Genomic DNA, 18,211 nt, shown 5'->3' on the forward strand with positions numbered 1-18,211 from the left:
TGTGAGCCAGAACCAGGTGGACAGACATGTGTGTCCACAAAACATGCTCCTTTTTCTGAAGCACCTGTGAAGACTTCCACAGCCCCAACAGTTCTGGCCCCAACCCCAACAACCAGCACACCAGCAGAGCACAATAAAAATATAAAATATAAAAGCACAATTTTAATTGGTTAGGTTGGTTATTTGAGGTATGGATTCAATAATCTATAAAATATTAAGTGCTTAACCAATACATTTTGAAGTATTTACTGTTAAAACTCTTGTGGGCTTATTTGGGACACATGTGGGTTTAAAGTGTACATATGTACTCTGGACTTGATGAAATAAGTTAATATAGTCAATTTATGACTAAATCTACCACAAATGTTTAGATGAGAAATTGACATTTGATTTAATAACCACTTTATTGGGAAGAAATTCACATATTTATAAGAACACATGTATAATTTTTGGTGGGCTTAATTGGGTCACTTCCCCTACTAGGCAGATTTTTTTTTTTCTAAAGACTACACATTTAATAATGTACAGGTATATTGAAAGTGACAAGTTCACCTTGAACACTGTGTTAACATGGCCTTATTACATTCAAAGACGCATGAAACACTGTGCTGCTGCAGATCTCATAAAGCTTGCTATATACCTGTATAGCAAAGCAAAGCCACTGCAGGAAAAGATTCGTCCTGGAGCTGAGCTAGGCAGGGCTGGGCATTACATACAATTCTTCACCCCCGTTTACCAACTGCTTTAACACTTCTACGTCCGGTGTGAAATAAAGCTGCTGTGTGTTGCTTTATTGTGCAAGGAGGCATCATTACACAGATTGGACACGCATGCACAGGCACACGCACACACTTCAATACAGACCCTTGCATCTGAACTGCATCTGCTGTTCAGGCTGCACTGTATATCTCAGGAACCCGGGTGGTGAAGACACCGAAAAGTTGTCACTTTCAGAAAAAACTTCAAACACCAAATCAACAGAAGTCAGAAAGCACAGCTGCTTACAATCTAAGGACATCATGCTGCACTTATGATGCATATCCAGAAGCATCTTCAATCTATCCAAACAGAAAGAACTCTGTACAGAAAGCAGTAAAATGTGCAACTGTAGTCATCATGCTGGTAAAGTTGAAAGCACTGCTGAGTTTAACTGGATTGCTTAGCACATAGAGCCTCCTGGTGGCTTCATACCTGCTACTGCCTTCACCTATGTGCTTTAAGATACAAGATTATATGCATGGCACAGCCTTGAGTTTTACATCCTCAAATGGCATCAACTGACAAATTAAATCCAATTAAATCAGCAAAAATAGAAAAACTAGGATGTCTACTTTGTGTATGAAACAAATCAAAGCTTCTCACTGCCTGCTCTGTGCACCTTGAGATGCCACACAAAAATACCTATTGGTTGCCTCCACCTAATAATGTAACCATCAGTGACTCAGACCCCATTTTGTCTGTAATCCCGGAGGACAGCCGAGGGAACTCCCACTGCGACCGGCACCTGAAATAGACGCTCACAGAGAGGGCCTTCTCACAGATCGATGTTTATTTCGTTTGGGCACTTATCATAATGAGCCAGTTTAAGGGAAACCAAAATGATGCGGCCATAAAGACTGTTCAGCAGATTTTTTACCTTGCTTATCTGGTGGGTGGGGTGGGTGGACAGTGAGGTCTCTCTCCCCAGAGCACAACTTCTCCAGTCTCACCATCCAAGTTTTAAGCTCAAAAGCTGACCAACCAAACAGACAAACATTAGTCTGACAGTCACAACACAATTTCTCTACTGCGTAAAATAGTGAAGGCAACTTCCTCACTTAGTATTTAGAGATCTGCTTCGATAGAGAGGAGCTTGCGTCACAGAAGGAAAGAAAATAAATATATATCTCACAAATGCAAATAAACTGAAGGCATCTGTGAGGAGGAAGAGGGTACAGGATGCAGACCCATCTAAAGAAGTTCTACACAGATTACAGAGACTACAGAAAGTCTTTGCAATGCAGAACACGTTCAACTGGAAAGGAAAAATAATGGTGAAATATATAGATACATTTCTAGATTTGAAGATGAGTGACGCAAACTAACTGAATAATGAATAATTCTCTAAGGCTGTATTTGTTTTATGAGGTCAGGCGCTGCAGTCGATGAGTAGGTCGCACTTCTTGAAAGTTTAAAGTATTTAGTTGAAACCACACTTCTCTTGAAAAGCAACCCCCCCGCTTAATTAGTCAACTTGGTTTCAAAGCTCCAACTTCCTGAAGCAACTGGTATTGCAGAGTTCCGCATTTTTAAGGAGACGGGGCTCAGTGGCTGCAGACACCAACATGTCTCGGTGGTAGATCTCGACCAGTTAACCTCCCCCCATTAACCCCTCAGCACGAACACGCGGTCACTGATAAAAGGTGGTCCCCTGTGTGGAGGATGTGTCAGACACGGTAAGTTAAAATATATATTTTTAAACTGGTTATTAATTAGTGCCACTGGGAAGGCTGCTTTAAAATGATGCTATGCTGACTGTGATGATGCTTCTGAAAGATCTAATATACCAGTTGGGCTTCAAGCTAAAGGACAACTGAAGGTGTTGCCATGCCAAAGCACTGTGGATTTCACATTTTTTTAGACTCATCTTGAATGTTTAGGAGCCACAACTGCATGTGTCAGTGTTTAGACGGAAACTTTCAGGCAGCTACATTTACATTGCGATACGGACATCCCCTTCCAAAACTGCAGAGCTTTTAATGGGTAATTGTTTTAGATGTCAGCTTGTACTCCTTAGGACAAATGTCCATTGATGAAAGAGCTCACACTTGAAAAGCAACTGACTAGAGAGGTAATATCTGCAAACGTGCACAGCACTTACATTTCAATCGAGTGTGAAAAACAAGTGTTCTTGGAGCATCTCAATTCTCTTGAACCTTGTACTTGGCTGGTGCCCTTGCCCAAGCAGATTCAAATTTAAGAAAGATCTGTGCAAATATTATAAAGTATTACAAATACATATTGTACAGTTGTTTAACAATATGCTTCAGAATATAATACAACAATTGAAGATATTATAGACCAGGGTGATCGTATCAAGCCACAGATCGTATGAGGTCTTAAAATACGCAATAGAAATTAGCAATGTACAAACTAAAGCTAGTGTCCACAGGCAGGGGGAACTAGGGCTGAACTATACAATATACAATATTGCTGTGAGTGCAAATGTGTGATGCAATATCATTGAGCAATTTCTGGGAACCTCACCTTGTTTTCAACCCAGTCTGGACATCTCTTCAGCACAGTAATGCATATTGTTTATACTCATATGTTGTTACGTGATCTTTTCAGACATCAGTTTCTTGCCATTTACAATGTACTGTTTATGGGGCAACCATTGCAAAGGTTAGAAATACAAGTTGACTAAAATGTGGTACATAATCTTCCAACGTACATGGTTGGAAAGCCACGGCACAGTAAACCATCATAGTAAGAAAGAGAAAAATAAATTTGAAATTGGTTTCTCGGCTTCATTGTTCCCGGCATCAAGGGGAAAAATGTATGACTGCCCACTAATGGTGTTGCTCAATACTCCGAGGTGGGGCATGTAGACTGTTCGAAAGACGAAGACTTGGACCATAACCTTCTTTTCTCTTTTTCTATCGGTTTCCTATGCAGATACCAGAATCTACACAAACTTGGGATTTTTTGTCGTTTATTTTTCGAAGAAAAATAATTATATAAAAACAACTTTGAGAAAAAAAATATAGCTTTTACAATGGAAAAACTCAGCTTGACAGTAAGTTGCACATTTCTGTGCTTGCTGTTCACCGTTTGTTATGGCAACTTCACCACAAGCTCAGATCACACCCGCAGTCAGGAAAGCAAACCAGAGGTGACAAAGACAAGTACGTCACCCCACCCTCAGAACACAAGCCATGCACATTCGACGGCAGGAGTAATTCACTCAGCTAGCACCACTAAGTTACAAGATAGAACAGAAGCTCAACAGGGAGTTAGAAGCAGCACTGATGGGAAATACGCCCCCGAAAAGCACACCAGCACCAATGAATCCCTACAGATGCCTCAGACAACCGGATCCATCACTTCTCCTCAGCTGGGCCTGTCGGAAAGGAACACAACAACCAGCGCAGAAACAACTCCACTCAACAACTTGAGGACCTCGAGTTCACCTCGGGGAAACACTTTGTCTACTGCTGCCTTCACTTCATCTGTGGGAAAAACAACAGGGCAGAAATTTGTGTCTTCTGAAATGTCAACTCCAAAAAGGACTGAACAAACCTCCAAGGCTAAAGTGACCTTTCATCCAACCACTGTCAAACCCACCGAAACGACTCGAGAAAACGTAACGTCGGCTGCAACGCCAGCCCAAAAAGGCATTGAAGACCACCCATCGTTGCCCATCTCAAACAGCTCGTCACCTCCCACGGAACAAGCAAGCACCGCCTACACTACCACTTCTCTGACATACACAACTAAAGATCACACAAATATTACAGCTGTGCTATCTACCACAAAATCAGCACAAACTACTGAAAGAACTACTATTACTCCCGCTCCTCCGACAACCACGGCTCCAAAGCAACGGACCACCAAGCAAGAGACTTCAGCAAGCACAACTACTGCTCCTTCCACAACCACAACTGCCAAGGTGTCCACCCTGGGAACCAGTACGACTGCCAAGGAAACCATCGAGACAACCCACACCACGCCTGCAAACACAGAGAAGAGCCAAGGCGCAGGGAAAATTGTAACCATCATCATCAGCGGGGCTCTAATCTCGATGCTGATTGTAATACTCTGTATTTTGCTGCGCAAGAGGCTACAGCAGAACAGGAGGGTGGAAAACCCAGAATGGGCCGGACCCTCCCCCTTCCTGGATGGCAAATACACGGACAACCTCTCCACTGTGGATGAGGAGGAAAAGAAGCCGAGCCTCAGGTCCTCTAAGGGCATCTCGCTGGGCGGCTTTCTGCCCCAGCGCTTCTCCAAACGTCTCTCTCTCCTCCGGGAGACGGACAAGGAGCTCATGATGGGAGACTTCCAGCAGGGAAGCACGTTCAACACGGGTGAGCCACCCAAATCTCAGAAGGGTGGTGCAGTAGAGACAGATAACAAGCAGAACAGCCCAGCCAGCTCTAATGGCCACAGCGGAGCTTCCAGCAAGGAAAGCCCACAGGATGGGATTATGACTAAGGCTACGGGAGTCAACAGCAGCTTGGGGGATCAAACCTCTGCTTCTCCAGAGCACGCTACATTACCTACTGCAGAGAACCAGGCAGCTGCGCCGTTAGTAGATATTGATCTTGGAGCAAACCCTACTGACAATGAAGCCTTGCCCCCTCCATCCCAACTAGATGAGCAGACCATTCCTGCGGCAGTCCCAGATACCCAGCCTGATTCCATCCCTGACCTTCCCCCTCCCCCATCAATGGATAACCAGTCTATTCCTCCTCCACCTTCCCCTCCACCTCTCACCCAGTGAGAGTGCTACCAAACAGGAACTTACAAAAAAGCCACCATCACCAGATACTGAAAACCTACAGATGTGTAAGAGAGATACAGCATCTGTAATGTTGCTGCTTAGGCAAAGTGTAAGAAAAGTGTTTCTGGTTTTTACTCCAGAAGCTTTGGCAGAGGTTACCAGCTCATGGAAGCAAAGACACATTCTGTTCACCGCATACACTGCATTCCAGAATGTCTTAAAACATCGAGACATCGTTCATTTACAGTTGAATTCAACCAAGTCCAAGTACAATTATAGAGCGAAAAGTGGTGGGGGTGGTGAGGCTTCAAACCTGCATTTTTATTTAGAGCAAAAGCTACTTGAGGTTTTAATTAAAAGGATTTGCAATGCTTGTAGATGGAGCTTGCTTGGCAATAACACAACTTTTCCACGAGCTTTGCTTCTCAAACTATGACAGCACTTTGATATGCTCAAATAAAAACACTGAATCCTGGCAGAGGAAACTGACCAAGTTTAAATGAAGATCTGTACCCTGTGTGGCTCACGGAAAATCTCATTTACTCTTGGTTGTGTTTTCATGACAGTTTTTATGCTGTTACGAAAGGGGAAATATGGAGCAACAACACATTGAGCACTCTCCAAGCTCCTATAGGGCATTGAGGTTAGACTGTTAAACGCCTACTAGTTTTCATTGGCACCAAGAGGGAGTCGTAGGAGTTGTAGGATGGCAGCACTGCAGTAGGAGGATGCTCGATTGAGTCCTAGATTGATATGGCAAAGAGGGAGTCAGGTTTTCCTGTGGCTGCCTGGGGAGTCCGTTCACGATCTGGCCTGTGAACATGACCTGCGGAAGAGATTCCATTAACGCTGATGGATGACCCTCTTGCGCAGGAAATAAAAATTACAGGAGGACACAGCTAGAGGTGGGGATCCTGAGGGGAGGGTGGGCTTTATTCTGTGTGTCATTTGGTAAAAATTGAGCATAAAAAAAAAAGAATAAATAAAATTAAAAAGTGACAGTTTGAATGAAATATTCATGTCCTGTGTAATTTTCAGACCGGAGCCATTATGTCTTATGCTGCACCAGAGGTGAAAATTGCTGGACTGTTACCTGCCCTACTTCACAGACAGGAGAAAGTAGTAGAATCACTGTGTGTGTGGCCTGTGCTGCACAGAGGTATTTTTAACCTACTAAACAGAAAGCCAGTAACCAAGAAACAACAACAGAAAAGGGGAAACCACAAACCCACAACGAAATGTCAACGTCAACTTTCACATTACTACATACATTCAGGGTACAACGCAGTCATGAGGCAAGTTAATGTATATATATATTGATTTTATATACATACACACATTATTCATACTTTACCACTGGAGCTGCCTTGTGTGTGTTTGTTCATTAAATGTATCCTGGGTATACATTTTTATTGATAACTTAGTTCTCAGATTGTCCATCAGATAAGCATTCACATTTACATTTATTCGAGAAACGGACATCTGTATACACACATGAATAGATATGCGATCAAGCAATGATTAATAACTTATTGTGCAAATCTTCACTGTAGCGGTGTGCTGTATTCCTCTTAGAAAGAATGCTATACTGCAAGACAACTTTTCTCTAAGGTACAAAAGAGGGGCGGGGGTGGAATTGAAATTAAATCAACACTTGATATGCAGTACCCCCCCCCACCCCAATGGAAATCTTTACAAATACAGATACTAATACTGGTTGAGCCATAGAAAAGAAAGGACCCGACAAATGTCAACAAAACACTGGGAGAGAACAGCAAGCAAATGACGTACACCTTGGTATTTATCAGTAGAGGAGGGGGAAATTTCAGCCTCTGACTGTGACAGATGATATTTGCCAAGCGTATTTTAAAAGATAACCAGACAAATAACAGACCATCGGAACTGTTGTTTCCGCTATCAGCCCTGTCTGAGCCGGTTTCTTTTCAGCTTCTGACACCTTGTTACATTCACAAGTGGCTAAACAACACGCAGAATGAGGTTCAAGGTTTCATTTCTTTGGACCTGCCCAGAAGGCAAAAGCCTGCAGTTTTACAATACAAATACAACTTTCCTGGGGGGTGAGGGGGGGCTAAAAACAAAATAACAAATCTTTACAGAAATTACTGAACAATTATTGAACACTAGGAATAGGAGATGTAAAATTTTTGTTTTGCTGTGTTTTGATCAGAGCAATCAATCAATTTGGATGTTTAAATGTAACAAAAGGTGGAAACTGTACATTCATTTTTATTTTTATGTTAAATTCAATTCTTCTAAACAGTCTTGGTTCCTTTCATTTCACTGACTCAATGTACACATATTGCGGTCTCTTATCTGACCAGTGGTGTGCACACAATCAAACCACTCATGTGAAAGGAGCAGTTGGGTTTGAGAGCACCAGAGTCATCACACTGCATTGACCTCGAAAGATGCATTGGTCCACAGTGTGGGATATTCCATGAACATGTATTCTTTCACAACAGTGGGAGCTGTGTGTGGAGGAGGCCAGAGAGACAGCAACACACATTGAGCCGGAAATGGAAGACACTGGTGACTGAAACCTAAAATACGTGTACAAGCCTACCATGGGTGTCCACATCCACGTCTGAAACTAGAGATACACTTCACACACCCGTGTTGGGCCTTCCAAAATTAAAAAAATCCTTGCCTTACATAAACATACATATACAGATAGCATCTCCCCCTCTCTCGCACGCTCTCTCTCTCCTGTATTGGAAACCGGCCCCGGGGACCTGGCTTGGTTTCCATTCTGGGCTGGGGATGGGCTGTTCTGAATGGGGAGGAGAGGACTGGCCAGGTGCCAGTTATCGAAGGCAGAGTGTGCTGCTGGCCTGGCTGCCATGACTGCAGCTGTGGCGGGGAGGGAGGGAGCGAGAGAGGGAGAGAGGAGAGACACTACAATCAGCCTTGACCTCTATTAGTAATCAGGGAGAGTCACACTGCTGGGCGTGAGTAAGAAGACTGGCTGAGCCGTGAAAGAATGGCTTGTTTTTAACAGCAACAAAACAGCATTGAAAAGACTCGTTCTAGGCCAGGCGTTTTTGTTTACTACCAGCTCTTAATTGCTTATTTAGTTATGTGTTTAGAAAGGATGAAGATTAGGACCTCCCTATAAATCCTTTTTTTTTTTTTCTTTAAAAACTTTTCAGTTTGCATATTTCAGCAATCGTGGCCGGATACAGAGAGATTTTTTTTTTTGGTCTTATCCCAATCAGGTTCACAGCTTCTATAAATTACTGTCCAATGGTCTCTTTTTAGTTCTTCCTGTGGATGTTTTATATTACAGTTTATTACGCACTGTCTCTGTAAGACAGCCAGCACAAATTCTGAGATGATGTGTTGAAAACTGCAAACACGCCTAACCACATGCAGTAGAAAAACACCAACTTTATATTTGACAAAAAAATAAGAAGAGGAAATTGAAAAAGACGCTTTGTGAATATTGCTTTCCCCCCCACCCTTTCTTCTCCCGTTTAATCAAACTTCTGGCTGTTTATATCAGGATGAGAGGATTCGTTAATGACAACTTCAAGATCTCGATCTATAGAGGAAGAAATTACCCGATTCATGTATATCATGCCAGTTTCATATAGAGGGAAGGGGTTGTCTGCAATTTCTGACACTACAGAAATTGTAAAACAATGCATAATAAAAGCTAATGAACACTTCAAATGAAAATGTAGTGGGGAGTGGCAATGAGCCAAACTATGCAAGAATTGGTGGAAGTGAATTCAAAAGCATTGGTGACAGACAGCTGTATCTTAAGTGGTAAATGATGGTAAACCACAACAGCATTACACAACAATATCATGGTCATAAAATTATGGTCTTGCACTCCTCTCTATCCTATCACCAGGCATTAGTTTACAAAACAGCAATGCCCTGTCTGGATTTTTTTTGTAAACCTTTCATAACCTGTAGGTTTTTAACAGATGAATTACGAAAAATAATACTATATTAGTTTACTTTTTTTTTTTTTAACAAATGTATTTTATATTATCTTTAGAATCTAGCGTATATGTGTATGAAAATCCGTATCTCCCGCAAGACTGTGGTACACAACACTCTACAGCTAATTTGGTAAATGTTGAACATTTACCCGGAACAAGCGTCAATTTCGGCCACCAACCACATCACTGCAGTAAAGTAATTTCTCATCAAAAAAGCCTGCCGTTCTTAGCATTGGCTGTTTTTTTTTAATACATGTTCATGTGTGTATATATAGATGCATTTTAATTTGATGGTGAGCAATTTCCTGAAGGCAGAGACGCAAGGCAACACCTCTGCAATGTGTCGATCATCGCAACAACTTGACCTTACCTCCCCGTGCTGCTGAAGCGAGACACGAAACACACGGGCCCCTGAGAGCACTGTTCATGTATTCACACAACACGGGCAATCTCTGTTTCCGTTAGCTGTGCTTTAAGTAATTAAGGCTCTTCCATTAAGGCCAAAGGGTAGCAGTGAAGGGTTGAGTGAGGCCAGACTACACCTTGTATGTGTCGTGTGTGTGAGCATGTGTTCTGCATGAGTGTGTGTGTGTGACCATTTTGTTGAGTGTGCGATCCCAATTCGGGAAAGAAAAAAAGACGAGTCAGCAGCCCCCCTGCATCACATCAGCAGTGGAGGGGTTGGCTCCGTGCTGCATCTCTTCCCTCTCTCTCTACCCCTCTCTCCCTCCCTCTCCCCGTCTCTCTCTCTCTCTCTCTCTCTCTCTCTCTCTCTCTCTCAGACGGCTCTTTCCTCGCAGTGCACATCGGGAGCCTGCAGCCGCAGCACCGCCAGCAGCGGAGGAAGCTCCCATTTTTAGGGACACGCCGCACTGCCATGCCAGAAGCAAAGGACAAGCCTGGAAATTGAGCGACACAGCAGGGAATACCGACCAGGAGCGACGCAGGGAGGAGATACAGACGAAGGAAGGAAAATAAGAGTACCAAACAAAAATAAATACAAGTGATTTTTTTTTTTTAAGGGGTGGAAAAAAACAAAACAAAACAAAACACTCTACAGCACCTCCTTAGCCTCCCTCTGCAAAGCATCTCACACTCTACTGCTCCAGGAGGAGAGAGAGAGGAGGACACAGAAGGAGATGATTGTGAAGTGATGAAGATAAGGTAAGGTATTTATGACCGACACATGCTTGCACAGACACACACACACACAGACACACACACACACACACACACACACACACACACACACACACAGTCGGTGTGTCTGAAATCCAGCCATCTTAGAAGCAAAGACTGCAGCAGAAGCACTTTCCAGAGCAAGCCTTCTCACTCCAAGCTAGAAATGTGTACTTTCTATTCCAATTAGTTTTTAATTCATTTTACTAGCCCCCCCCACCTCCAGTTTATCACAATTTATATTTCTGCAAGATGGCAGACCGAGTCTGGAACAGAATTTGAACAGGATGTTGAGAAATGCAAATAGGAACAGAAAGACAGATCTTTAACATATTGCTCTTTGGCCATCATTCCTTTTCGTTTAACCAGGACAGGACAAATTTAAGATGGAATGAAATTCAAATTAAGTTAAAACCACTGATGCACACATACATTCATACATCTCGTGATACAGATAAAACTTTCCAGAGGAAAACCAATGCAAGGCCAATGAAATCCGACCAAGTCAAACAAAGCTGTGCGTTTTCACGAATCTGCTATTTGACATCCATGAAAGGACAATCACACGGCCGCGATGCAAACCGCTGGAATACATACGGCACATTAAATGTATTCAGTCGAGCTCACTGCAGCAGCAGCACTTGGCTCACCTGGCATGTCTTCAAGTCCCAGTACAGCGAGTGAGGAACAAACACGGCATTCACTGGGCACAGGGGCACAGTGCAAGGGACCTGTACATCTAGCACAGACACCGGGCAACCCACTACAGATCCTTACTGTCTGATTTGAAAGAAAATGACTACTTTGATGATATTTTCTACTCCTTAGATAAAATTAAGCCTCCAATCTTGAGTAACATCTAATTGATTGAAAACAGAAGCATTATTAAAGATCGACAGTTTTGTTAGAATTAAACCTCACGTTTGTTTTAAATGTGTATTTTATGTCTGTATGGCAACCCTGACAAGATTTAGTTAGCAGCCTGTGGTGGGGAGTGGGGCGGTCGAGAGGTTAAAAAAAAGGTTGTTCAGTTTGGGCAGAAGCTTCAGTTTGGCCACCTTGACTTGATTCTGTGGAGCATGGCAACATCATCCATTCGAACAATGGGTAATAAACTATGAGCTGCAAACACTACAAAGCCAAAGAGCACAGTGCTACTGTCCTTGTTGACTGAACTTGTCAATAAGCAGTAGTCAAATTAGTGGCAGAATGGTACAGTGCAAAACAGAACTGTTTTATTCAGTTAACTGTGGAACACCTTGGAGTTGATTGGAAGTTGAGTCTCAGCCCAGCTCATTCCCCAATGCTTCTTCTCTCCTCTGCTGTTCCTCAGGAAAGCCATGATGTCTCCCGCCACTGCATTTGCCTGCATGCTGCTGCTGCTGTTCGGGCTGCGGGTGCTGGCCATCTGTCCGCCCATGTGCCAGTGCGCCAGGAGCCACCGGGTGGTGGACTGCTCAGGGCGCAACCTGAGCCAGCTACCGGACAGTCTGCAGCACAACATCCGCGTGCTGAACCTGTCCTGCAACCACCTGGGCGACCTGGACAGGCTGCTCAGCCACTTCGCCCACCTGCGTGTGCTGGACGTCTCCCACAACAGGCTGCCGCGGATGCCCGTGCACCTGCCCCGGGCCCTGTGGGAGATCCACGCCTCAGGCAACCGCCTGAGGCTGCTGGACAAGAATGACACAGCCTACCAGTGGAACCTAAAGGTGCTAGACCTGTCTGGCAATGAGCTAGAGCGCGTGGTGTTCATTAACAATACGATGCCAAACCTGCGCTCACTCAACCTCAGTCACAACAAGTTCTGGACTGTGCCCACCAACATGCCATCCAACCTGGAGACCGTAGACCTCTCCCACAACTTTTTGGTGCAGATCCTGCCTGGCTCACTGGACCGCCTGCCCCAGCTGGCCTACTTCTACCTGCACAACAACCGCTTCTCGGCCGTCAGTGAGAATGTCTTCAGCCAGCTGGCTGGGTTGCGGCTCATCACGCTCAATGCCAACCCCTGGGCGTGCGAGGATGAGGAGAACATCACAGACCTCCTGAGCTGGATGCAGCACACTCCCGCCCGTGTGCTGGGCTGCCCGTGTTACACGCGGCACGTCTGCGGTGAAGCCCACCAACTCCCTCCAACGGGGGCCTGGCACATCGCCTCATATACCCAGTCCCCCATGAGTGGTGAGGCCAGGGATCACAGATGGCCCTCCATGCAGGCTGTCACATCCAGCTCCCTATCCAAGTGGGCCCCGTCCAACCAGCCCTCCAACATGAGTGCGACCAACCTCTCGGCAGTTGACCCAGTCGTCTTCAAGAGCGCCGGCATCCCTTTGAGTTCCTCCGGCCGCGGCCTCTCCACCGGCAGAGCGCACCGCACAAGCACAACGCCCAGTCCCAGTAGCAAGAAAACCAGCGGCGTCATCCGAAGCACAAACCAGGGCCTGCCCCTCGGCGCTGCCCAGATGCCGGCGCTGAACCTTTTGCTCACTGCAGCAGTTCTGGCACTGACCTGAAAAGCCATTCCTTAAATCGTAAATTGTTCTTGGATGTTCAACAACGACAAAAAAAAAAAAAAAATACGAGAAATCTAATACAATTTTTGTTTCTTTTTTTAAATATCGACTGTTACGGTTATTCTAAACACTGTACGTGTCTGCTGCAAAGCTATCAAATCGCTGCTAAACTATCTCCTTCTGCAGAATGTAGTAAGACTAATGTATGGCTATAATGCGCATACATTACACACATATATATATATATATATATATATATATATATATATATATATATATATATATATATATAATGTTTATAAATATAAACTATGATGTACTAAATGGATGCTCTTCTCTCTATATTATGCTTGTTCCTTGAAAGGTACTACATTTTTGAATTTATATAAATATGAAACAAAAGTGCAAAAACTGATTTTAAAAAAAGTGCATTGTGAATGTCTGGATTTTGTAACCATGTATGTTATCAGTTGACACACATCAGAAACAGAGGACTTATGTGCCAGATCTATCGCCAGTCCTGAAACATGACATGCATTTGAAATTGCAACTAAGAAAATTCCAGATAAACCTACCAAGGACTTGCAAGAGAAGAAATGTCATTTTAAATGCCTGGCTGCATGCAATCCTAATAGAAAATGTTTATTTTATATATTTATTATTGGGGAGGGGGGATGAAATTAAAATAAACATAACATATCATAATCACCATCATTATTATTATTTTCATTATCATTATTATTACTGTGGTTGATACTATTATTTGATTAACAACCTCCTGATATGAAATGTATACAAATAATAGGACTAGTAATAATAATAATAATAATAATAATAATAATAATAATAATAATAATAAAGTGTTACCTTCTAATGGCCTTTTTGTAAATTACCTTCTCACACTAATAAAGTATTTATTACTGACCACAAGACGGTGCTCTCTGAAAGAAACTGAATAAAAAAATGTTACACTTTTCTTGAGGGTGCCAGTGCCGTACTTCTTACAGGTTTTCAAAATGACGGAGCACTGTGGGTTATCTTCTACGCTGCTGAAGGCAAAAGCAGAGCAATTCCCTAACAAAAGTGCAGCTTGTTCAATATTCGCTTGTTTGAAAGTAAGCTGTAACTAGAAAATAAGTCACTGTCCTCCACAGGCCATTTTTATTTTATTTTTTAATTAGAAAAATTAGTTCCTGCATCACAGCAAAAAGAAAATCGGGATAAAGAAAGGTGCAATATATATGCTACCACCGGAGGGGACCAGATTCCAACTGGCCATCCGAGAGCGGCAATGCAGAGTCTAGATACCTGCTACAACAATGCAGCAACATGGCAAACAGAGGGAGAATTCCCAGACGGAAAAGTGTCCAACGACGAGTCACTGTTCACTTCTGTGCCTCCATCATCCCTATATTTAAATTCTTTTAAAGTTTTGAGTCAAAATGATGTTGTCATTTTGACATTCCTTATGCATCCATACAAGAATACTAGTATAGGAACCTGACAGCAGTGATTCAGAATGATTTCTCAGTTATTAATTAAGAGTACTATTTGTTTACTTTTTTTTAGTACCTGAATTGGTAAAGGTTCGGGGGTGGGGGGGGGGGGTGTGAAGTCACATTGAATTGCGGTCCAGAAATCCACACGGGATGACCAGCCCACATGGGAGTCGAGCAGCCCACCAAACTGAATTTGCCAGAATTCCCGATGGCCAGTCCGCCTATGCGTCTACCCTTTGATCGGGTGGGATTCTTTTACCAGAACTACAATCCAGGCAAAGTTAAGGCAACTATTAGAATCTACTGTTCTACTAGTCTGCTACACTGGTCACATTGCTGACACAAGGTCTCCTCCTTTTTCTGTTACTCCTTCCCGAGCTCCAGCACCTGCCCCTTGTACTGAATACCTGGGTGGTGTCACAGGAACGGGAGGGCAATAAAAATGACAAACTCACAGGAGCATTCCCTACAATCAGGACTCGGCAGGAACAAAGATTGATCAGCTCCTTCTTGGATACACCCAGGTGAGCGACTATCACATTCAATACACGGCTTGTGTAGCATAGGATAATATAGGAAAACATAGCAGGATTTACATGAAAGGTTACTTATGGTTTGTGTATCTGGTGTTTGTTTTGTTTTAATGAAGAAAAAAAAAATACCAATATCATCATGGTCTCTACAGAGCAAAGGGGTGGTAGAATTTCCACTGTCAAACCTGCAAGTCCTACTTATTTCAGGTGGTGGCATTTTTTCCAATTCTTGAACTTAAGTGGAGAGATTCTGAAACCAGACACAAATGTCAAACAGGAGAACAGAATCACTTAGAACACTAAGTGAGAGAGAATTCAACGAAAGTTCTAATGACATTCTGATAATTATTGTATCTCAGACTCTCCACAGAAGCATAAGCACATTATACTTTCTGCAATGAAGTCACAATTCTCCCACACATTTCTTTCCTCCATGTTTATAGGGGAAATTTTTTTGAATCCTATTACTGAGCTGTAAAGTTGCATTCATGTCTGCATGTTTGTGTTGCCGTTGACAGGTACAGGATATCAAGGTGCCTTTCAAAATGTGGACTGGAGCCTTCCTGGGGGCGATATTTATTGCATGTATTGGGAGGGCTATTCCGCAAAATACGATAAGTAATGCTTCTATGGCAGGGACTGATACAACCACGGCACCTACAGCTATTTCCAGTCTTGCTAGCCCTGCCATTAACCCAACAAGGGAAAGTCTCGATACAAGGACAACGGATAGAATGGACACAGCCAACACCACAACTACAACGAACAACCCTACTAATCCTACAGTTACTTCTACTGCCGTTCTCGCTATAGCGAGAACCGATACAATCGACACCGCTAACCCTACAATTACCACAACAACTGCCAGTCTTACCGACCCTACCGTTGACCCAAAAGGTGCCAGTCTCGTTACAACAACCAGTATAACCGACGCCCCCAAGGCCACAACATATACAACAACCAACGCATCCAATGCTACAACTTATACAACTGTTGCACCCAATGCTATAACTTACAGAAATACTACAACGACTGCTACAACCATCACACCTAAATCTACAGTTAATACTACTGCCGGTCTTGCTTCGACAACTGGCACTACTTTGAATCCTCCCGCAACCACCACTACAACTACCATGAACCCTACGTCTGTGCAAACCACAGCAGCCTCCTCATCGCAGTTGCTCTCCTGCTTGTCTTTTTTAATAGTTACTGTACTCATGGTTATGCACCTGGTCCTTTAACGGGAAAGTCCAAGACTTTCAAGTCTCAAAAGGGTGACTGCCTTAACTCCTTCTCCCCTCGCTGCCTCCAACAGCTTGTCCACTCTGCTGCTTCCTCAGGTTTGTGTCTGACAACAATGGTGGATTTGAACACTGTGACAAATAAATCTGCTCAACCAAACCTAATCCCAAATGACATCAGTTTACTCTTAAATGCTTGTTTGGCTTTTTTAGTCGAGGGAAGCCGAGTATGTTTTTAAGGTAGTTTATTTTTTTTAACCTTGTTAAATGTGTTTTTTGTACAACATTTGTCCTTGTCCTATAACAATGAGGGTTAGTTGTACTACTGGGTTGTGCATGTTTTAACAGTTGGAAATGTCAGATGACATGTACTAAACAAGCACAATGACTTTTGCATAGTTTAAAGAACTGCTTTGTTGAAAACATTAATCTTTGCAATTAAGCCATCGATGAATATTCAATTCTGGGGCGTTTCTGCAAAAAGCTGCAAAAACTGGGTGGGACTATGCAAATCAGGTGTAGCATTTATTAAAAATAGATTATGTAAAGTTGCCAGCCTTAGCGACACTTAAATGACACTTAAATGCATCAGTTAGACAAGAACTGTGGAAAGCATGTTTTTAACCGGTACAATCAGCAATCATTTCAAAGACAATGCATGAATAAGACCCTAACCAAACCAAATTCAAATGAACAAATCATGAACAGATACTGACTCGCTAAAGAAATGCTGAAGTTTTAACTGAACTGTATATTGATCAAAGAAAGTGTCTACTCGAGTTGAGTTGTCTTCCTTGTTTCCAGTTTATCTATAAAATAAAATAAAAATTAAATTAAAGTTAAATAAAATATGTATTTTTTCTTCTGCTTTCTTTGTGGATACATGTGTGTTCATGGGCTCATTCTTGTATTAATGCAATTCTCTTTATGAAACAAAAAGCCAGTGACAAAAATATTTGGCTAAAACTGACATGATGAAAACTACAGAGGCCCTACTGACAATTTACAGGTCCTTGACAAGAAGGTACCACTGTGAACCCATTATTCTGGCTGTGTGTAAATCAATCAACCCAGCAGTCAACTGTACACACCCAGTCAGTTACTGAACCGGAAACATGCTATTCAGATGAATGCTAAAAGCAGCCAAATCAAGGGACAATATTTTAGTCACAGCTCAAGAGATGAGGAAAGATAAACAGGATAACAGAGAGTACATCAGGCTAGGCTGCAGAGGAAGACCGTTACAAAAGTAAAGCCGTTCAGCAGGAAATTGAGTCAATATATACCAAAAAAAAAAAAAAAAAAAAAAAAAAAAGACACCTGACCACTAAGACAGCCCTGTTGAAATGAATTAAAAAAAGACCAGACAACAACTTGGCTCCTCCGAGTCGAAACCGAACTGAATGGGAAAGGAACGGTTTTATGCTAAGTCTGGTCATAAAGCACCGGATCCTGCAGGAGCTAAAGAGGCGGCAGAGACAGCAGCACCGATTCATTGTGTAAATGATCAGCTGACTTAAAATGCAAAGACAAGTCAGAGGTGCTGCTGCTGCTGATGACCTCACATTGGGCTGCACCTGCCGGAAAAAATTTGAAAGCCTTTTTGCTTGCTGGAGGCAGTGTCTTCTTGCTCCCAAGCTGCCAGTAACTTAACTGGTCCCATTAGCTGATTAACTGGGTGAATTACATACTAACTCAGAGCTGGGGTTGGAATGACACTTTTCAACTTATCAAAAAATAAACAGAATTCTTCACTCTCCCCAAAATAAAGATTCCCGCTGGAC

At 42.9% G+C, this 18,211-nt stretch overlaps 2 protein-coding genes and 2 long non-coding RNA genes across 10 annotated transcripts in view; 3 read left to right on the forward strand and 1 right to left on the reverse strand.

Annotated features, from left to right (window-relative positions):
- nf1a (neurofibromin 1a) overlaps window positions 1–18,211 on the reverse strand; it is a 92,902-nt gene that overhangs the window by 31,719 nt on the left and 42,972 nt on the right. The window lies entirely within an intron of this gene.
- On the forward strand, window positions 2,168–5,974 carry LOC136718090 (uncharacterized). Its single transcript, XR_010805256.1, has 2 exons — window positions 2,168–2,435; window positions 3,658–5,974. It is a non-coding gene; the product is annotated as an uncharacterized LOC136718090 (long non-coding RNA).
- omg (oligodendrocyte myelin glycoprotein) lies at window positions 9,500–13,400 on the forward strand. Its single transcript, XM_066696046.1, has 2 exons — window positions 9,500–10,620; window positions 11,969–13,400. Exons 1-2 carry the CDS (start codon window positions 10,610–10,612, stop codon window positions 13,149–13,151), a joined length of 1,194 nt encoding a protein of 397 aa, XP_066552143.1. The 5' UTR covers window positions 9,500–10,609; the 3' UTR covers window positions 13,152–13,400.
- Window positions 14,777–16,691, forward strand: LOC136718359 (uncharacterized). The gene is made up of 2 exons (XR_010805280.1): window positions 14,777–15,174; window positions 15,702–16,691. It is a non-coding gene; the product is annotated as an uncharacterized LOC136718359 (long non-coding RNA).

Source organism: Amia ocellicauda, chromosome 22, assembly GCF_036373705.1.
Source record: "Amia ocellicauda isolate fAmiCal2 chromosome 22, fAmiCal2.hap1, whole genome shotgun sequence".
In the NCBI taxonomy this organism is placed as follows: Eukaryota; Metazoa; Chordata; class Actinopteri; order Amiiformes; family Amiidae; genus Amia; species Amia ocellicauda.